Source organism: Polistes fuscatus, unplaced genomic scaffold (genome assembly GCF_010416935.1).
Source record: "Polistes fuscatus isolate 324 unplaced genomic scaffold, CU_Pfus_HIC Scaffold10, whole genome shotgun sequence".
NCBI classification, from domain to species: domain Eukaryota; kingdom Metazoa; phylum Arthropoda; class Insecta; order Hymenoptera; family Vespidae; genus Polistes; species Polistes fuscatus.
This window is the reverse complement of record NW_025112998.1, coordinates 7,211,518-7,234,421: the sequence shown is the minus strand read 5'-3', so window position 1 is coordinate 7,234,421 and position 22,904 is coordinate 7,211,518. Positions and strand designations below refer to the sequence as shown.

Sequence of the window (22,904 nt, the reverse complement as noted above, 5' to 3'; positions counted from 1 at the left end):
CGTGTGTGTATACATGTTCATACGTATACGTATGTATATGTATATATACAAGAGGTTTCCTCTTTTAACACGTTCTTTTCTCACGCTTCAGTTTTACTAGCGGGAAGATGAGCGAAAAGATGGAGAGATGATTTTTCTCTTGGAACGATATTCTATTCCATAATTTGCTATCATATATTTATCTTACGACTACGGTATATTTTAAGAGCATAAGAATACTATTCCTAATTGCCTAAATATTTGTTTACTAATGAAGCTTATCTTATTATATATAGTCTAAAGTTAAGAACGTGTCAAACTTATGATTTTCCTGATCTTTACAACTTTAATTGTAAAAACAACAAGAAATTATTTTTTTACATCATAACGAGAACTTGGAAAGACAAGAAATTCGAAAAATTACATGAGAAGAGTACTGCATTCAAAAAGAGATTGCATACGTGAGTGAAACGATAATTAAAAGAATTGTAGGAGATTAGGTCATTTAAATGACAGAAAAAAAAATAAAAGGAAAAGAACATCCATATAATTGATATCTACTATGACTGTAAAAATGTAATTGTTTTTTTCTTTTCTACTTTTCATTCGCTTATTATTATAATCTAAAATAACGTAAATTCTTAGGACCGTTGTTTGAAAATAAAAAAACGACCATTATTAATGTCGTTCACATATTTTATATTTATTTGAGTATCGATAAAGGAGCGATCAGGCAACCGTAGTACTATTATAAGCATTAACTTGGAGCGTTCACGCACACGTTCTATATTACGCAGCAAGTCATGGATGCACGTCGTCGCTCGACGAATGCACGCAACGTGCAACAACGCGTGCACTAACACACACACGTGCATGCATGTTGGGCAGAGTATGAAACTCTTTCTCTCTCTTTCTCTCATTCTCTCTCTCTCTCTCTCTCTCTTACTCTCTTACTCTCTCTCTCTCTGCTCTCTCCATCGCAGAGACGCGGCGCAGCGGTTTATATACATCGTATCGTCATCATCGCAAAAGTGGAGTGAGGTAGAGGCCACCCACTCTTTCCCACAGCAGGTTTTTCCCACGCCCCCTAGGGTAACCCCAACATCCTTTTGCGGGAGCAATTCCACGGTCGGTCGGGGAGAGAGGGGAATAGTTCGTTCAGGTGGGGAGCAAAAGAGGTATTGGAGGCGCTTGGGTCGGACGGGCCATTGTACAACAGTAAAACAATAGAAACTACGATCCAGTGATGTAACTCTGTCGTTTCGAATAATTGCGATATTTTTATCAACGGTTCAAAGTTTTGTTCTATCTTTAAAAAAAAAAAACTCGAATTTGTATAAGAAAGAGCTTTCCACCAATGTTTGAATTTAAAGAAATGAATAAAACTGAATTTAACTATGAGAAGTATTGTTCTGATAAATAAGAAAAAACGTCGAATGATAAAGTCGGAAGGTGATATTTTAGATAGCGGGGAATGACTTATTTGAAGATATAAAACAAAATTCAAAGCTTCTGAAAAAAAGCAACTCATTTACTGAAAAGAGCACCCTTCCGCTATCTGCTTAGAATACGGCCCTGAAGCAGCCACTTACGCGGCGGTAATAACTCTACGTTGTCGCGCCGAACTTAGTTACTCGATGAGTGTCGGTAGGAGCGAGCGTTTCACGCGTTCCAAATAGTTAGACGTACTTTTTCACTTACTCATCTCTAAGATTTCGAGAGAACACGAAAAACATTATTTATTTCTCTCGCATTGAAATATTTTGTATTTATTTATTTTATGTACGTGTATATTTATGTACATTTTGTTTGTTCACTCAATTGGTTATTTACTATTAATATCATTTCAAGGAAAAAGGAAAAATATCACATCAGGTGATCATATACATTGCGTACTTTGAAAGGACATTTAAAGTGGCGCGCGAATTCATCCGGTGAATGTTTTTCGTTTACTTCGATTGGCAGGACTGTTCGGAAAATTCGGAAAGTGAACAGGTGTTTTTTGAATGGATTAGCGAGAGAGAGAGAGAAAAACAGTAGGCGAAAAGGATGCGTAGAGTTTCGGTGAATGGTGAACGATCGGCGGCGAATTGAAGGAAATTTACAAATGATTAAGGTCCTCAAAGATACACATGAACATGGATTCAGATTCGGTTTACCAATGAAAATGAGGTGAGTCTTAAGAACGTAACCTCAGTTCTATATGAGTGGTGTGTTCCTGTAACCTTGCAATCCAATAAGAAGAAGGTAAATAAACAAATGTGATATTTTCATAGGTTACAATATAAAATCCATATGATGTTAATTAAAAAAGTAAGAATATAAGAGAGAAGTATTTATATAAATTAAGAAAAAAATGTTTAGCGTTTTGTGTTCATTTTGAATTGCTACTATTAAAAAGCGTTGTTTCGATTTAAGTAGAGAGTCGCTTATTTGTCTTATTTATCTGTCGGTCTGTCAGTAGTTCGTTATTTGTTGTTATTACGCTCTTGTATTTCGATTTTTTTCTCGAGGTTCAATCATGTTACATTTTCATAACATATTCTTTTTTTTCTTACTGCTTTAACTTAATTGCCTGCATTCGTAACGTTACGATGAATTGCGCGATTTAATTGGAAGTGATTCTCTTTGAAAAATTTATATAATAACAAGCATAGAAAATCTCCTCAGAGAATAGAAGAAACGTATCCTTAGTTTTCATTTCGAAATCTTTATTTAAGAAATATTCTGTGATAGAATTAATTAGCTTTGTAATATCCGTTTAATGACGCGCAAATATGATTGCATCTAAAGATGTAATTTTGTAATTTATTCACATCTCATGAAATATTTAAACTCATGTCTAGTCGAACTACATGCATAATTTGTTTTAATATATAAATTATGCAACAGAAAACTCGATGATATTCTGTCAAAGTCATTCAAAGATTTTTGCAAGTAATATCATCCATAAATATGCGATGCAATCGTTCGTATATACATTGAAATTACTAAACTTCATAATGTATCAGTTAGTAAATGTGTTCTATTTTATAGCTATTTGTAGAAAGGGTCATATAAAAATATCTGACATAGCCTACTTGTATTGCTTTTTCATTTCTTTCAATAATATATTAATCTAACTTATTCAAATATATTTAATAAATTGTAGATGTGACATGTAACGGTGTTAGTATGACCACCAGAAACAATCCATTAATTGATGAAAGAAAAATGATCTCAGCTTGGTTCACATGGCACGCATACATTTGCTTCTTCCTGTATTAAGGCAAGCAATTCTCGGTTACTAGTTTGAAAACAAGATATTGTAAGTTAATTACCGCTTGTACTATAAAAAAGCAACAATATATTTCTCACGATAAAGGTTTAAAGAAAAGTATACTTTTGAATTTCATTAAAAGAATATAATAACACATTCTATGTTCTATTATAAAGATATTTAAACCATTTATTAAGATGTTTTCTATTATGATAGTAAGAAAAATATATTTAAATCATTGGATTCTTAATCGAATTGAATTAAAAGAATGTATCAGTTAATCTAAAAGATAATAAGATTATCTACAACTCTTACAATAATTCGTAGATCCACAAATTGCATTATTATTCAAGTCTTTTATTTATTATTCAATTTTTCTTCTTCTTCTTCTTCTTCACAGGTAAGATCTTGGAAGAATAAAATATGCAAAGGAAATGAGACTATAGCTAACCAGAGAAGCCAAGTGTTGCTTAATTTGGAAGATAAAATTAAAATTTAAATATGCCACACCAATTTGGATTGCCTACAATGGCTCATGGGATGCAGTCTCCTCCGTCGCCGACTTCAGTCATGTCGGTGTATCCTCGCTATGGCTCAGGCTTGTATAGATCCGATCAACAAGAGCAGAGACTTACACGCGAAGCAATGGAACGTTATCTACGCGAACGAAGTGACATGATGATTGTAATTCTACATGCTAAGGTAGCACAAAAATCATATGGTAATGAAAAGCGATTTTTCTGTCCTCCACCGTGTATTTATTTATTTGGTGATGGTTGGAGAATGCGTCAAGAACAGATGCTTCGTGAAGGTGAAAGTGAACAATCTGCTCAGCTTTGCGCTTTCATTGGAATTGGCAATTCTGAACAAGATATGCAACAACTTGATCTCAATAATGGAAAACAATATTGTGCAGCAAAAACATTATACATCTCAGATTCTGACAAAAGAAAACATTTTATGCTCTCTGTTAAAATGTTTTATGGAAGTGGACACGACATTGGTGTATTTCATAGTAAAAGAATAAAAGTCATATCTAAACCTTCAAAGAAAAAGCAATCGTTAAAAAATGCAGATTTATGTATTGCAAGTGGTACAAGAGTAGCACTTTTTAACCGCTTAAGATCACAAACTGTTAGCACTCGCTATCTCCATGTAGAAAATGGTAATTTCCATGCAAGTTCTACACAATGGGGTGCATTTACGATTCACTTGCTAGATGATAATGAAAGCGAGTCAGAAGAATTTCAAGTGCGCGACGGATATGTCCATTATGGTAGCACAGTTAAGTTAGTATGTTCGGTCACAGGAATGGCATTACCACGTTTAGTAATCCGCAAGGTTGATAAGCAAATGGCCAGTCTTGAAGCAGATGATCCTGTATCACAGCTGCATAAATGCGCCTTCTATATGAAAGATACTGATCATATGTATCTTTGTCTTTCTCAGGAACGTATAATACAATTCCAAGCAACACCATGTCCTAAAGAAGCAAATAAGGAAATGATAAATGACGGTGCTTGTTGGACTATAATTAGTACTGATAAAGCAGAATATCAATTTTTTGAAGGCATGGGACCAGTAAGATCGCCCGTAACGCCGGTACCGCTTGTCCATAGTCTTCACTTAAATGGTGGTGGAGATGTTGCCATGCTTGAATTAACTGGTGACAATTTTACTCCTAATCTTCAAGTTTGGTTTGGAGATGTAGAAGCAGAGACAATGTATAGATGTCAAGAAAGTATGTTATGTGTTGTACCTGATATATCACTCTTTAGAGGAGAATGGTTGTGGGTACGTCAACCTACACAAGTTCCAGTTTCTTTAGTGCGAAACGATGGAATCATTTATGCAACTGGTCTAACATTTACTTATACTCCGGAACCTGGTCCACGTCCGCATTGCCCACCAGCAGACGAAATAATGAGGGCTCCACGTGCCATGCACAATCAAGCTAGTATGTCATCAGCAATAGCTGATGTACCATGGAATACACATCAACCTCCACAATCAGGTCTCTGATGTTCTCTAGATAATTATAATATTAACCAAAGTCTAAAACATAGTGATACAAATGATATTCCATTTGCATCCATTGACAATATCAAGGGTAGCATTTACGTCAAGAAGATGTTAGCCATGGAAGTCAATAGTTCTGGACGATATTTAGACAGTATAAAAACGTAACACTTGGCTCACCTTGCAAAAGGTGCGCAAAATATATGTACAATGACGTGCATTATCTACACACTAATATATGGACATACAAGTTGTTGATACAAATTTACAGAGATAATAATTTATAGCAATCTTAGATATACATAAGAGTTTACATGATAAAAATGTGAATAATTAGTGAGTTACGCAATAAAAAGACACGTTAACGGGTTTTAAGTGAAAGACATTCATAGGATAATATACTCAAATATAACAGCATAATTGTATTATCTATACGAGAAAAAACAATTTTAATATGCAATGTAACTTGTATAAATGCATATCAATAGGGAAGGAATGGTTGTGCATTTAACAGTGATTCATTCACTTTTACTAAATCTTTATAACTATTGTTATTGAAAGGATATAGTTACACATAAATATTTTAGGTGCAATGTGTCTAGAAATGAGCATAAATCAATATTTTGCACATTTATAGATTCATACAAGAACGAGATCACAAAGAAATTTTATTATTTATTAAGACGTCCATTAAATATTGAAGCTTTGAATGAATATGAGTACGCGTGTTTGTTGCATGTAAATCAATCTTGGATCCATAAAGATCAGAGATCATCTTGTCGATAGAAAGAAACTATATGACAATATAATTTGTCTCTACCACAATGACACCTAAACAACCTTTCTTGGTTGATATATCGATTTATTTTAATAATTGTATATTTCTAATGAATATATATATACATATAATAAAAATGTAAGTTGCTTCGATCTAAATGTTTTTATGACTTGAACGTCATAATTTCCAAATTGATAATATATGTATATTAATGTATTATTGATAATTTTACTGATTTTCTGCAAGATGCATTGTATTTCAAAGCATTGTGGAAAGAATAATTTTTTTACAGAAATATGGCTTCTGTAATAAACAAAAGACAAAACTCTACTACCATTATTGACTATAATTAGAAACTTCTCTAATGTATTATACAATATATTTAACTTTAATAATATATTTTTTAAAGAAAAAGAGAACAAGCATCAGATTGAAAAGCTATACATATGAGTTTTTATGTCGCTATGTGTTATAGAATAAATTGACATAATTTACATTATATTATTTTTACTTCATGCTCCAAAATGTTTCCTATTCCTAAATACTACGATGAAAATAAATACAACGTTTAAGAAAAACAATAGTCAACGATATACATAATATATGCATAAAAACAAATTCTATTATATTTGAAAATAGAATAATCTGTACATAATCGAAATTTGTACGTTATAATTACAAGAATGTTGAGTGTATTTTATAAATAAGTCATATGTATATATATAATATAATTCAGCGTATAAAAATAGGTATTTATAATAATATTTATAATTATTAAAAATTACTAGGACTATTAATGGAGGTGCTAATTCATCTTCGTACCTGTAAATATATTATAGTGTTTTATCTTTTATATACATGAATTATCTACGAAACGTAGACGTACGTATGTTTTTAAAGAAGTTTTTAAAATTGATAGATATTCAAAAACTAGTACTTAAGAAAATTTCATTAACCAATTAAATTTAATTCGTTTTAATTTAAGATTCAGTTGAAATAAATCTGGTTCATTAGGTTTATGTCAGGGTTGTCTTTTTTCTAAGTATATTTGAACGTAGTCGTCTCAAGGAGGAAATGAGATAACATCATCTTAAGAATGTCTTCCTGAAAAGATCTATTGTGAAAGGAAAACGTGTATATGTTCCATGGGAACTTACCCACGATTAACACTTGTATCGCATAATTGAAGAATACTATTGTCTTTATTATTCACAATATATAAATGTGGATTAATAGTAATTATATTCTTTAATATCATTGGACGGATACAAGTTTATGTAGTTTCTGTTTTTTCTTTTTCGTTCTTTCTTTTTTTTTCCCTTGTTATAATTTACGAATCTCGATATCGTTAAATAAACACTTTAAAAAATCATTTCGCAATATTTTCATATTCACAACTTACGTATAATAATATTTATTACCTTATTGTCATTTTCAACAATTTTATGTACTATTTAAATAATAAGAAAGAGATGTCATTTATATATATATATATATATATCGAAACCGAATAGTATATGCTTCAGCACAAAGTCCTTTGATTATATATGTATAATATAAAGCAGATTAATATTTTACAAAATTCTATGAAAGTCTTATTTGTAAATAAATCATATACAATGCTTTTAGATCATTCTTTTATATAGATATACTTTTATTCCCTTTGTATTATCAATTATACCGTAAATTGTAAATTGAACGGTAAGAGTGAAACAAATAAATCTGGCTTTTATACTTATTTCTAATGTAAAACGAATAAACTAAGCAAGTAATTTGCTTGTATTTAAATAATATGGTGTTGAAAAAGTTAATACTGTAATTATAATATTAGAAACATAAAACTTTATGATATTAATTTAAAAAGAAACAAAAAATAAATAAAAAGATACCACATAAAAACATAATGAATGTGCTCTTTGCATGATAAAAAAATACCACTTAAACGGTATTGTATAGTAAATATAAACGGTCATAAACAATATTTCGATACGGTCAAATTGAGTTTGCCCTAAAGTTACTTACATTTTGTTTTACACTTCAAATTCCTAATGGAAATATAGTTATTCTTATTCTTCGCTCTCTCTCTTTCTCTCTCTCTCTCTCTCTCTCTCTCTCTCTCTATTGTTATTTTCTATCACTTATATTTAAAAAATAGAAAAATGTACGAATTATTTTTTAATCGCTTTGGAGGAAATGTAGCTATAAATCTATTTCATTCTTATTGTACGTTGCTTATTCATATTCGTGAGCATTAATGAAATATATGACGTTAACAGATCATCCATTTTATAGCCAAGTGAAGTTTCACACAAAAGTTTCGAGCCTCTTACCAAATTTCCTATCGTCATATGAAAGTAAGTGTTACCAGATGACCAATTAGAGATTCTAGTAAAAGGATGTGTTATTAATATATCCTAAAAAAGAAGTTATGAATGTAATTAACATTAATTTATTTTTACAGTACATTAGATATGTAATGTGGACAATCCATATTAAATTACCTTTGTTTGAGGATGTATAACGCTTACTCCATGTTTATTAATTGCAATTAAAAGTAATTCTGGATAATTTGGTTCTGTACTTTGCTTAACTTCAAAGAATGCAGATCCAAACGTTGGCCACCGATAAACTATTTTCAAAAATGTTATTTTGGCATCCTCTGGACTCATTCCTATATAGAAAATGATTGCATTATCATAATGATAAAGGGACATTTATTATGACATTAAATTATACGAGTTTTTGTATTTTTATTAGTTACCAGCATCTTGATTATATGCAGCTATTATAGATCTTTTCCAGTCATTAGAATTTTGTATCTTTACCAAATCGCTTGGTATAAGTTCTCTCAACATTTGTCTATTTAAAATAAGTACAAAATAAGATTCATTAAAATATATTCAATAAAGTGAACAATCCGTACACATGAGTTTAATGAAAAACTTACGGAATCGCCTGAAGTTCTTGTTTACTTTCTCCAAAACGTACTCTATATACCAATGCTGCTAATCTTGAAGCTTCTTCTTTAGTACATTTATGATATCCTAAAAATGTTCAAATAAACGTGATAATTATATTAATAATACTGATCTAATTAGACATTTTATGGTATACCTCTGAGTAATTTTGGAAGTTCTTGATGGAAGTGGAATATAAGATCCGCATTTCTGTCTTTCCCAGGAACTGTATTTGTCCATAGCTTTTTCATAAAGAATACTTGATACGTGAACTGGGGCGAAACACCTACGATATGGATATAGATATATATGTATATGTATATATACATTATATATATATATAGTTTTAAATTTAATTGAGCTTACCATCCCGCGATGGTCTAGCTTTTCTGATCCAATCTGTTAGGTGCCGCACAAAATCGAAAAAGAAATCACCTTCTGGTACTGAAATGACCTTATCTGCGATTTTGACAAATAAACTAAAACCTTCTGCTGAACGTAAATTAAGCCTTTGCGCTATGTTTTGACAAAAATCCTTTGCTCTTGTAGATGAATCAACCTCAAACGCCTATGCACAAGAGAAAGATTGATTATATAAATATTTGACAAATAGGTATATATCGTAATAAATATGCTTACCTCGTCAGTATCATCTGGAAAATAGACTTTATGAAATATTTGTGTTGTCTTATGTTGGATAGCTTCTACTTCCACTTGATGAGGAGGATATTTTCGTTGACCGTTACGTAAAGTTTTTTGAAGCCTTTGTAAAGAATCTTGAGATATAGGATGCCGTCTTGTGCGTAAAAATAATGTTAATTCCTGTAATTAACAATACGTAGCTACGAATGAAATGCGAAGAATTAAAAGAAAAATGATATTATATATAAATCGTACTTTAAGAAGACTTTGACTACAAGTAAAAAGTCCAGTAGCGAGCCACATCAACTCCCATCCGCGTTCTTCGCTAAGTCTATTACAATTGTCGGTTAGTTGCTTCATTATTTGACAATAAATTTCGTCTCTTAATATTTCATTCTTTAAAGGACCATCAAAAATAAGATCAGTGTATTCATTGCCTATTCGAGGTCTTTTGGTTGGCAAATCACCCATATATTTCAAAATAGCATTAAAGGCAAAACACGCTTCTTCTGCAAGTTCTTCCTTGGATATTAACTTTTTCAAAAGCGGTTGCTTTATCGGTTCTCTCGAGTGATGCCATAATTCATCTGAATGACCTCTTCTTGCGGTTGTCAGAGTTAAAGCTTTTGACATTGTTCTCTTTGGCGGAATTCTAAAACCAATCAATGGTATATAAATTAAGAATATTTTTATTATTTATGAGATTCATTTTTTGCAACAAAATATATATACCGAAAGTGGTCAATGGCATATTCCATAAGAGTATGAGGTTTGTCTCGAGATTCAACTCCATTTATTTGTTGAGGATATAATTTGCGGCTATTTTCAGTACTTTCCATGCTAAACAATGCCTATAAAAAGGAATATTTTTACATTTAAAGGGTTTGCGTAAGAGAGAGAGAGAGAGAGAGAGAGAGAAATGATAAATTTTTACCAATATATCATTCGGGGGCTTAGTAAGAGACGGTAAAACGTAAACTGTCTCTACAGGGAAATCTCCCTTCTCGCCAGTCCTTTCGCAAGTTCCGACACACCAAGCCGAGTTAAGAACACTTTCGCCAGTATTGTCATCTTCCAAAATAATAAGATCTCCTTTTTGAAAATTTAAAAAGGAGGATCCTTCGCCAGGTGCTTTGTAATCTTGTACTGCTATAACATGTTTACTACGTTTTTTTAGGCCTTCTAAAAAGTATACAACCAAATCACGAATATCTTCTGCGTTAGGGCTCTGGAATGTAAATTCCTCTCCTCGCACCGTCGACAAACTGAATGTCTGTGTAAACATCTTGTTCGTTCTAAAAAAAAAACGATTCGATAAATAGCTTCCGTTAAGGTAATGAAATAATTAGATTCACTATCGTAGTACGTACTTTTGACTAGACACGGTGGTAATTTCAGGGAAGGACAATTCCAGAAGCACTTGTTCCTGATCATCAACAACATAAACTCCGGTCCAATTGACAGCTATAATAACGTCGTTCTTAGGCAAATTTGGACCAGAATTTCTATAAGCTTCATAGAAGCGAGAAAAAAGTAAAGGCCACTTGAACTTTGCATAGCCTACTATATCCTCCTTAACGCGTAAAACAGGTACTTTTTCTTTTAAATAATAACTCTGTAAGTATTAAAAGTATTATCTTTTCAATCTAAATCTGTTTTCGTTTTATATGATTAATAAAATATAATCATTGATATTTAACCTTTTTATATGCCTGCAGAACAAGATGTCCCCACCTATCAATGGCTTTTTCAATACTAGCTAAACAATAATCCGGTATGTAATTAGGTAGTAAGGTATATAATCTTTCTGTATTCATGTCTGTATGATACTCTATATAATATTGCTGAGCCGCGATCATTGCCAAATCTTCTTCCTTGTCGCACCGATATTCACCGAATTTAACACCTCTGACTACTTGCTGATATATCAGATTCGTCGCTACTTGATCTTCCGTTGGTTCGTGCCAGGGAGCAAAGATTTCTTTCCGGAAAAACAATCTCCATGGTGCATTTCGTTCCTGTGCACCTTGTTCTTTAGCGTATTGCTCGCATTGAGAAATAGCATCCATAACGTGATCACCGCCGCTACCCAATGATGAAACTTTATCGAATAGGGCGATATAAAGAGAGAATCCAAATTGATCTCTTAATGAAATTTTATCAGATAATTGATTGCACAATTCTCTAGCTGTGGTTGCCGAATCAGCGAGAAGAGTCTTGGTATTTCCGTCCATGAATGTGATAGGTAGCATAATTGGTTTTTTCGATTTTGTTGCCTGGAGTTCCAACCAACTTGGAGGCTGATTCCGAGTACCATTATTGAACGTTCTCTTTAAACGATCTTCGCAGTACGGAGCATAACCCGGTGGCCCTTCTCTTATAAATGCACGCAGATAGTTGACGAATTTTTCAGACGGAGCGAAACAACCGACGCAGAGAGATAATAAAATCCAGCCACGAGCGTGCGATGATTTAGATGGATTATTCGTTAATTGCTTGCAAATTTGACAATAAATTTCATCTCTTAATTCTGCTCGGAGTATTCCATGGCCAATAATAAAATGTAGTTTTTCCAGATTTGAAGTTGGTCTTGCTTCTAACCAAGATTGATAACTATCCGCTGTGTATTCGTCTTCTTGCAGTCTCCTTCTCACATCCTCTCCTAATTTATTCTTCTTTTTTAAGGTCAACGATACTAATTTGCGTCTGATAGATCGTGGTTTCTGCTTTAAGAATGATTCCTAGCAAATAATGTAATAATGTATATAGCTATTGTGAAACAAATAAAAAATAAAAATAGTATAATCTGGACATACTGGATCCATGCCCATCATCTGTGCTTCTTGGAATTCTTTACTTCTAATGAAATTACGTCCGAGTGTTGCAGTTACTTTTGACATGACAGACGTTGTGTCTCTGTCCATCGTATGAAAACGTGGCTCTGGAAGATCACCGGTAAAACGGAGTATGGTGATCCATAAAGCTTGGGCAGCCTATAGAAAAATAACATTACATCTATCAATATCTTATATTTTATTTTTGTAAATATTTGTCAAATATTTTCAATTTACCAGTTGATCTCCTTGCGTATGCAGGGGCAGTAAAGGATGTTTCAATGGCTTCTTTGAGTATTGGTGCGTGATATTACCTTGAAAATACGTAGCTGCAAACTTTTGAAATTTAAATTCGGATAGGTCTTCCTCATCTTCCGAAGCAGTTTGAACCGGACTAATAATTTCTTGCTGATCAGCTTTAGGAGCTGGAAGATCCTGAAAAAAGCAAATAAGATATGCATTTGGATGTGTTAAAATAAAACATAATTCAATCAGACACACAATAGTAGAAATAAATAACTAACATTAAAAACAGAGGTTTCCCTGGCTGGCGTCGGTGCTTCGCTACTCGAATCGGGTAAGAAATCAAACATCGCTTCGACTAATTTACTATCGTCAACTGGCTCGTCTTGTTTCTTCGCCGCATCGTTAATCAAATTTTTCTTAATCTCCATCCTGCGTCTATCTTCAAGTTCCATTTCTATCTCTTTTCGTTCCAATTCTTGCATTCGTTCCTGCGAGATTAATTAACAAACAAACAAAAATTTAAATACTAATATAATAGGATTTTATATTTGATACTTTAATGCACGCACCCTATAATTTTGTTCAGCGATTTCTTTAGCTCTTTTATTTCCTTGATCTTTCAGTTCGCGTTCTTCTTTCTTCCGCAACCTCAATGCTTCAATGTGCAATCTATACTCGTATTTAATTTTCTTGTACCTTCTTTGTGCTATCAATCTTCTCACGTGCGCTTGAATTTTAACAATTGCCCATAATTTTTTGCGATACATTTTACGTACTAAATGACCTCTAGCTCGCGCTTGAAGAGCAACTATATGCCCACGCAGATGTCGAAATCTATGAGAAAGTACTCGTGATCTTATGAGAGCTTGTAATCTCATATAGCCACTCTTCATACATTTGTAACGATGCCGTTGAGCGTAACCTCTCCAATACTTTTGTATTATCATTGCAGCCGCTCGCATACGTATAAATCTTCTTCTGTAAACCCATCCACGTATATTTCGTTGCAATATCAAAATTTTTCGCGTCAAGACGCGATCGCGTTCTTGCTCCAAAAATAAATCATGTGCATCCTTCAAAAATACTTTAGTGTGTCCTAATTGATAATCCGATCTTCCTAGAACTACATGGCAAATTTTTGAAGTAGCAGCTCGACAATCGACCTATCATAAGAACGCTTAGTTAATTTTTAATAATATATTCATTTAGAAAATGTATTGACAATACGATAATATTTTGAGTGATATACTTTGTGCGCAGGTGGTACACCCGATATAAGGAATCTGTATCTCTCAACGAACTCATGAAAAGAATGCCTGATTGGATATCCAGCTCTACGTATTCTAATTGTTTCCATCATTCCAGAGTATCTTAATTGTCGGCAACACAATCCTCTATCGAACATCTAACAATAAGATAATTTTGAATTATTGAAACAACGATTTTCACAAGTTATAGTAAATTTCATTTTATAGTAGAATATTATAGAATATTACTGAATATTATTTTGATTTGATGCCGAGACGTACCATAGGTTTTTTATATTCGTTAGGTTTAATACATCTTATGAAAAAAGGCTGACAGCTGCATAAAGTCTTCATAAGGGAATCTAATGACTTTTTGAACTGAGTCGACAAAGTTGGCGCTCTTTTTCTAGTTTCAGATCCCATGCCAATGTCCTCGATGAAGCACGTTTGTAAAAATTTATTCGAAGATATATGAATCAGTTGTAATAAATCAGCGCTAAACGTGTCTCTATTCTTTTCGAGAAAACTTCTAGTGTCATAGAAAACAACACCTGCGAAATGGTTCAATCCAAATGAAGTATTGATATCCGATTTTGGTTTCAAGTAATTTCTGTGTGTCCCATGAGTCTTATGAATCTTTGCTAACATCGTTTGGTCCGTTCCCTGAAAACGCGTGGGTTAAGTATTATTATTTACAATTAATTAAAAAAAGTAAAAAGTAAAAAAAAGAAAAATACGTACTTTAGGAAACTTGGATTCTTCATCGATAAGTGCCATAATATTTAATTGCTTAATAGCTATTAAATCTAATGCATCTTGATTGTCGACGAATTCTATATGCTGCCAATTAATACCTTCGTGATTATATTCTTCCTGTTCTAGCTTAAAGATATGTTGTACAAAAAATTGTTGAAGATTTTCATTCGCGTAATTAATGCAAAATTGCTCAAAGCTATTGTGATTAAAATTTTCAAAACCAAATATATCAAGAACACCGATGGCACTGCGCGAAGTATTCTTCGGTCTGTAAATAGCTTCGTTAATTTTTTTCACAATATGTATAAATAATCGCCCGTATATTCCTTTAACGAAAGCGTCTCTTATATCGACCGATTGTTCCCTTGACAACGTGGAAACCTATTTAATTAAATATACATTAATTAATGATATAAACAAATTCAATTTTATTCATTGTGGATACCGTAAAACTTACTACAGTCTCGCCGTGAGCAAATATCGTTTTTCGTGTAAGAGCATCTATCAATGATTGTACTGGAACACCCAACAAATGAGCTACTCTTTGAACGTTTGTCTGTTCTGGTATTTCCGTTGCGTCTAAATTATCTATAAGTGAATTACAAAATTATAACTACGGGTGAAACAGAGAGAACTGATATTCGAAGATTTTCTTAAATATTAAATTCATACCTACGACGGTAGCTCTGTATTTAATGTTTCCCATATGTAACAAAGCTGCGAGGAGCTTTAAAACTTCCCATATTTCGGAATCAGTAAACAACAATACTTTCATAGCTGATCTTATATCAGCAAATTCGGCAGCATCGTCTCTCCCCTCGCACGTTATACTCCCTCCCTAAATAATATTATATTTAGTAAATATAATCGATATAATGTTTTACTTTTTAAGATTTACGAGTAAGATTCCTCAACAAAAGAGAGAAACCACTGCGTTACTTACTCCCGTTAGATACCTGTACGACGAGGCATCCTCAAGTTCTAACTTTTGTTTTTCTTCCTTTGACAGTCCAGCCAGCATACAATAAAAAACATGATAATTCCTTTCGTCTAAGCTTTGAGACACGATGCGGGATTTTTCCAAAAGATATTGTTCTATCTTGGCACCTTCTATCACACCATGCTCGTTAAAATGAATATCTATATATTTACCGAAACGAGATGAGTTATCGTTTCTCACAGTTTTCGCATTACCAAAGGCTACAATGAAAATAAAATATTGATAGAATATCTATAATATTTGTACATATCGATTAAACATAATATTTGTATATATCGATTAAACAGTACCTTCTAATATCGGATTTGCTTCTAAGATCTGTTGTTCTATCCAAGAGTGCTTGCCACTGATCGCCGCTAAATATTGTAAAATTAATTTCGTACTCTCAGTCTTTCCTGCCCCACTTTCGCCACTGTAACAATATTAATGTTAATATTCATTCACGAAAATTTAAGGACAAGTAAATAGCGCAAGAGTACACGCAAAGAGATACCTAATTACTATACATTGATCTTGACCGTATCTGTTCATGTGTGCATAACTGTTATCACCGATAGCAAATATGTGAGGCGGAAGTTCTCCAATTTTGCGATCCTTGTAAAGCTTTATTTGTTCCGCGGTGTAAATAGGCAATATCTGATATGGATTTACGGCGACCAATATGGAGCCGGTGTAAGTCTATAACAGATTTCAAATTTTCATCAGTTTCATGTTTGTTTTGTCCTCATTCAATTTGCTATAATTGCATAATATAAGAAATTCATTGGACAATGAATAAAATGTCAATTACTAACATAAATGAGATTCTCGTTATAACGTATCAGTAAATTTCTCAAAATGCCAGCTTCATGGAGGTCTCCTAAGCTGATCATATCTTCGACACCTTGCACGGACGTGGCGTGCATAGCCTTTATTCGTCTCTCCGGAGTCAGCCATTGTTCCTGTCGAAAATAAAGGTGAAAAATAAAGAAATATTCTTTAAAATAAATCGAATAACTCTAACTGTTGTCACACCTTATTATCGTCGTCCTTAACTTGGATCCGTCTACCTTCTGCCGAAATCACTCGTGCTCCGATCGCAACGTCAAATTCTCTTCCCGATATCGGTTCGATCCATATGTAATCTCCCTGAAAATCAACATCGATATATAAATGAACAATGAATAATAAATTCGTCAGTTAATTTTGAAATGCGTACGCGCCAACGATTGTCCATTTTTCTGGCCTATGTATAAACCTGTGTACTTAAACCTACAATAGTAAATATTAATTACTAAATACTCAAATTAATTCTTTTATCCGTTAATGCGTTATCACTTGTCATTATCATGACAAGAGGGACACCTTAATAATAGGAACCTTATATTACCCTATAGCTCTGAATGCGGTTATTAACTACCTTATAGGTAGAGATAGTTGCTGCTTCTAATTCGAAGAATTATCAATTGCGAATTATCATTGTTCTTGTCTTTTCCTAATGAAAAGAAATGGATTTTTTTTCTAGACGGTTAGACGATAAACACTTTATCGCTAACCGCAAATCTTACAAAATTGCGACAGTAAATCGCAAAAGGTCGTTTATTGTTTATATCTTTCTCTCTTATCAAAAGGTGATCAAATAAAAAGAGAGGAGAATAGGCAGCTCTATTTCACATCATTCAAAAGGAATTTAACATTTTTGCGCGATTAAAGATAAAAATTAATTGATAATAATCGCACTATCTTTATAATATATTATTATTTAGATATATTAAATTAGATATATTAAATGAGCGTTTTCTCTAAACGGTATCTTAACATACACGATGTTCTAACGCTTTCCCATAGAATCCCATAGAACTTTGGTTGATTATAATAGTCTATGCTTTCCGGTTGTCCGTTTCATCGAAGGATGTTTTATATCCGCTCATCGATTTTAAATGAAAATAATATATTCGATTGGTCCCTCTCTTTTCGTCTATTTTATTTTTCCACTCCTATCTATAATAGCTGAATCTAATTTGAGAATTGTGTAATGTTACTTTTTAACGTTCGTTTATATTTCAAAAGAAGGCTCCGTTAATCTTTTGTTTTCGATTATATGGCTTTTGAACAGTGTTTTAACAGTCATCTATTGAAAATAAATAGAGAAAAAAACATAAGGTACAAATTGGAAGGTACGAATCAAAGGCATGTCCGGCAGACGACTCTCGTACCGTTACACGACAGCTAGATCGTTCGTGCGAACGATTCTGAGGTGTTGTACAGGGCATTAGCGCGGTAGTAAAGGACCGTTAACTATGCCTAATTAACCGATCGCGCGTTTCTATAGGTCTGTTTCTATATGTTTCTCAGAAAGGTGCAGATATTTTCTTAGTTCTCTTATCAGAAACTTCATTCAATATTACTGAGCAAAAATAATATTGTCAAAACAATTCGTTTTATCGAATAATTATATCTACTTCATTCATTTATTATTTAATACATTTTCTTTTCGTAAGAAAAGATAAACGGCACGAGTCACAATCGATAGAATCGATCGTGCTCAACTAAACGTGCAATTGATATTATTTTCCTCTCATCGATATCGAAAGAAAATTCCTCGTTTCGACGATTTATTATTAAGGATAGTAAACTTACATTTAAATAATAAAAGAAAAGGGGAACATCTCTTACCCGCGTAACGATGACCATCTCTTAAGTCGTGGTTGTCGGCACTCCACCTAAAGCAAGACAAATATTTTCATTTCTCTTCCATCGTTTCTTTCGTTAGTTAGATTTCTTTTGAATATCTATATATGCGTCATGAAGAAATGAAGTTAAACCGCGGAGCAAGAACATCGGAAGCGTAAATACAGGTTATACGGTAAACTACAGCGACCGTCTAACATTTTCCTTCAAGGATGATACTAAGGATAGTTTGATTACGATTACGATAGTCGTCTATTCGCTGTTAGATATACTTTAATATGTTTCGTCTAATTTTCTTCTTTTTCTTTCTCTTCTTTGTTTTCGTCGTTATCACCAAGAATAAAATCGACGAACGCAATTTTCTAACACAGAGTTGAATAAATTGTCTCGTTGTCGGAAAAAGGTTACAACATATTAAAAGTATCGAACTTGATTAATAATCGAGCAAACTTGTGATTGGATCGATGATTAAGCGATTTTTCTAAATGACTAGTTTGGGATGTGAGTTGTAAAAGTATGTACATATGCATGTGCGTAGAGGAAAATTAAAGCTGAGAAAAATCATTCTTGCATACGTCGACGATCTCTGCTCGATCACCGTTACAGTGGAAGCAGCATAAACCTGTTTGTAAAAGTGGGTTAGAGTAGTTCGTGCTGCCAAGCCATACGGATCCACGGCAGGATCCACTAAGAATCCTCTCGATCCGATCGATCTTTTTCTCCTCGATGGATGTGATAGATTTATAACGAAAATTGTCACAAATTCCACGAATCCATAGGAGAGAATAAGCGAGACGCGACGCTTATCCGAGCGTAGAAATGTAATCCCAATGGGGAATCGCGTTCATCACTCGATGAGGAGAAATATCACGCTCGATTCGTTTCTAAAGAACGTTTTGTTCGGTGTACGACGATGAGATGTCAAATTTAGGTTCTGATAGTTCCACAACAGTGAACGCATTCCTGTCGAACGCTGTTCCGAAAAGGAGACAACAGCAACCAACGTACAAGATTTATTTGATGCCAATTATTTTATTTACGCATATAAAGAATTAAACATTGATCATTATTTTATTGTTATTGTTAGTTAAAAATTACATAGCCATGCCATGCTCGTAGATAGAAATCAATGACAATATGTAAAGATCGAGTGTGTTTTTTTTTTTATACATTGCTCTGACTATTTCGAAGAAGATAAATATAGATACGATTATTTCTCGAATCTTCGAATCGACATTTAATGTCGTATGTGCATATTTTAATTCAATCTCTCGATTTGTCAAAAGTAGGTTAACAGCGGCGACAGCATGTGTGTTTACACGCCGAGCTCGAATATCCCCGTGACACATTCAAAGTATATATGTAAGTATGTCCCGTTGTTACGTTCATATTTCGCGCCTTTCCGTAAACTTTTACTGCCGGCGGCTGCTATGCTTTCTCGTCGACTGTCCCTTATTGTTAGAATGAATCTTATATGTATGGAAATAAACAAAAAATACGCAAATATAAATAAAAATAATAAATAAACATTTCTATAATATAAATATTACTAAGCACATGAGTTGAAATACAACAAGCAACATCTTCATATTGTTTCATCTATGTTTGTTATAATAATATATTATATATAGATTATTAGCGCAAAGAACTAGAGAGTTTCACTACGAACTTGAATTAAGGAAAGTATAGAGGAGTCGCAGTCATTGACTTTGAAAGTATCTAACGAGCGGTCAGTACCGTGTGCAGGAGACTTTAACGGGCGATCAAACAGCAACGCGTAACCAAAACATGCGTTACGATGAACTACGTGACTTTCCAACTATGACCTTCATCGTATTTTGACTCCATTTGCTTTAAATACTTATCTTGGTACTCATTTTTATTTGATTACTCGAGCTTAATTTCAGCTTTATAAATAATGTCTCTTTTGTAAAAATATATACGTGCCATTGGATATGGCCGCCATTGCAATCCGACATAACAACGGGTGTCGTTGAAAAAATTTGTATACTAATTCTTTATACGCATTCGAAAAGATATAAAACAATACGTACGCGTATACACGCGTACGCTAAGTGTTCGCATCTTTCTTCATGAATCATCCCTACTTTCCTCTTCTTCTGTTGTTACTCGAATAAAACCGAGATTTCGCACTTTCCACGTAAATTGAAATTATCGATCGACGAATCGGAAGACAACCCAAGGATCGTGTATCATCGATTAATCAGTGAGTGACGTCATGCGAAAAAATATCAAATCAAGACGCACATTTAAACGATTGTCGAGTTTCAAATGCCTTTATACCTACAATTAAATTTCTTTCTTTTTCTCTCTGTCTCTCTCTCCTTCGTTTAACGTATTTTACACATACTTTACACAATCTATACACAGATTCATAACTTACGTATGCAATAAGTGTCACTTAAAATCGTACACTCTGAAAGTCAGTTAAAATTATCGAGTTAATTTTTGTGCAGTGAAATATGATAATAATCAATAAAAGAATTTTAACTGATTTTCATAGAGGACTATGAGTCAATGTAACAGTGAATTTCAAAGAGATACGATCAATTATCATTCATTTAAGATATATCAAATGTACATTACTAATATTTTGGTTTGTAACGTATTTCCTTTGTTTTTATAATTATACCAACTCGTAGGATTTTTAGTATACCACATCAATAGTTTTCAAGTAAAAATCTAGTAAGCGTAACAATGCACGATTTTAAGTGACACTCACTGTACGTGTATTTGAAAGAAATTGCTTTCATAGATAATCAAAACCTCGAACTTTGAAGCAACGACAAAGATTGTTAATTCTTTCATCAAAAATTTCCTTCTCCCGACGAACACGATATGTGTGAGAAGACCAAGTTATTTCTTTTCCGCAAAAAATAACTTCCACTTGGCTTTCGTTCGTCATAAGTCATACAAATATGCAGTAAAAAACACGACAGACTGAGAAAGGAAGAGAGAGGGAGAGAGAAAAAAAGGCTCGTCATACCGCCATAGATCTTCGTTCGATAATTCTCACAAGGACGCGTTAGCACGAAAGATCTAGCAACAAAAAAACGTGTAACCCATGCCGAAAAATGCTAGTTAAAATTTCTTATGTAAATTTACAAGAACGATGTACAATTCGTTCAACTACTACATTGTCGCATTCAAAATGAACGAATTTGTTCGTTCCGCATCACGAACGTGGCTATTTTTTCCCTTGTACATACGTGGCGGCGAAGTGTAGGAAGAAGTGAGAACTAAGAGTAATAACAGAGATAGTTGGTTGGATAGATAACTAATATATATATTTAGAAAGAGAGATAGAGAGAGAGAGAGAATCATCGAGACTCGGTCTCGCGTATTGTATTTCAGCTAAGTTAATTACCTTGCGCGAGTAACGATAAGCACGGCGAAAGCAGGTCTCTGCTAGAAGTCGTCGGTGCGCTCCATTAAACTGCACTGCACTGCACTTAACGTGGACCGGCGCGATACACGCTTTTCATGTCCGAAAGAACTCGATCGGCGGAACACACCGGGTATAAACGAACGCGCGAAAACTACTTGTTTTCGCTTATCTTTTTTTATGCGACAGGTTACAGGTGCGTTGAGTAGAAAAGAATGAGGGAACTTTTAAGAATGGATGATGTGTGCGCGCGAAACAGAACAAAAGAAACAAATGTGGGAAGAAAGAAAGTAATTAATAGAAAAGTTGGTAAAGCATACGTTTTACAAACGTAAAATTGGTGAAAATGACGACGACGACGACGACGAGGATGATCCAAAGGACGGAGACAGCCGTGGCTCGTTCCGAAGGATGGGCCACGGTGCTTCTGACCGGCACGTAAAATAACGCAACCACTCTCGGCTACCTTCGGCACGGTTCGGGCGTAGCCAGGTGGAAGGCGGATTATGGAAGAGGTGGAAAAGTAGCAACGGTATGAATCGTATATAGAAATGATAAATTAGTCAAATCTACGGCATATGTCTACGAAGGGTTAAATCGTTCATGTTTTCCCATATCTTTCATTTCCTTCAATTTATTTTTCACTTTTTGCTGAATTTTCTAAATGCATTGTTTTTCGGTATATGCGTTGTTTTTATCTATAAACCTTCTATATTTACTACATTTTCTCATTGCGTTACGGTAACTTTCGACCGATAGAAAATGATCAATTCGGAATTTTAAACATTCATTATTTATCATTGAAATTTTATAGAGAACGCGATGGTTCCTCTATGCCCCATCCTACTTTTATATTTAAGAATATTAATTGTTTATAACAGAACGATAAAGAACGTTTCAATCGTATATTAATAAAAAAAATAAACGATATTATCATTAACGTTGAAAATATATTTTTTACTTCATTTGTAATCGATTTATACCAATTTATATACGATTGGATGTATACACAGATTTTTTCTTTTTTTACAATACTATATATATATATTATAATATACATACTAATGCACAAAGTTGATGTTGAGATACAGCGATCGCATTACCAAAAATG

At 33.4% G+C, this 22,904-nt stretch overlaps 2 protein-coding genes across 6 annotated transcripts; one reads left to right on the top strand and one right to left on the bottom strand.

Annotated features, from left to right (window-relative positions):
- Positions 1-1,156: 1,156 nt before the first annotated feature.
- Positions 1,157-6,534, top strand: LOC122525971 (suppressor of hairless protein). 4 transcript variants are annotated; one of them, XM_043649018.1, is made up of 4 exons: positions 1,157-1,761; positions 1,831-2,292; positions 3,131-3,286; positions 3,639-6,534. In XM_043649018.1, the coding sequence occupies exon 4, from the start codon at positions 3,740-3,742 to the stop codon at positions 5,258-5,260; it is 1,521 nt and encodes a 506-aa protein (XP_043504953.1). In that variant the 5' UTR covers positions 1,157-1,761; positions 1,831-2,292; positions 3,131-3,286; positions 3,639-3,739; the 3' UTR covers positions 5,261-6,534. The 4 variants fall into 4 exon arrangements, with proteins under 4 accessions (XP_043504953.1, XP_043504954.1, XP_043504951.1 ...); XM_043649019.1 differs by having other exon boundaries at positions 1,157-2,151; positions 2,256-2,292; XM_043649016.1 differs by having other exon boundaries at positions 1,157-2,151.
- Positions 6,535-7,903: 1,369 nt separating this feature from the next.
- On the bottom strand, positions 7,904-21,899 carry LOC122525969 (myosin-VIIa). 2 transcript variants are annotated; one of them, XM_043649015.1, is made up of 29 exons: positions 21,776-21,899; positions 18,373-18,419; positions 16,732-16,845; positions 16,512-16,658; positions 16,211-16,395; positions 16,008-16,129; positions 15,661-15,917; positions 15,390-15,555; positions 15,175-15,305; positions 14,703-15,098; positions 14,244-14,624; positions 13,964-14,119; positions 13,284-13,877; positions 12,993-13,202; positions 12,706-12,903; positions 12,451-12,627; positions 11,335-12,375; positions 11,005-11,249; positions 10,569-10,929; positions 10,367-10,485; positions 9,890-10,286; positions 9,632-9,814; positions 9,479-9,560; positions 9,359-9,391; positions 9,150-9,278; positions 8,983-9,079; positions 8,797-8,894; positions 8,537-8,706; positions 7,904-8,449 (listed from the first exon to the last, which is right to left on the bottom strand). In XM_043649015.1, the coding sequence occupies exons 2-29, from the start codon at positions 18,388-18,390 to the stop codon at positions 8,243-8,245; spliced, it is 6,414 nt and encodes a 2,137-aa protein (XP_043504950.1). In that variant the 5' UTR covers positions 18,391-18,419; positions 21,776-21,899; the 3' UTR covers positions 7,904-8,242. The 2 variants fall into 2 exon arrangements, with proteins under 2 accessions (XP_043504950.1, XP_043504949.1); XM_043649014.1 differs by having other exon boundaries at positions 9,359-9,560.
- Between the last annotated feature and the right edge of the window lie 1,005 nt (positions 21,900-22,904).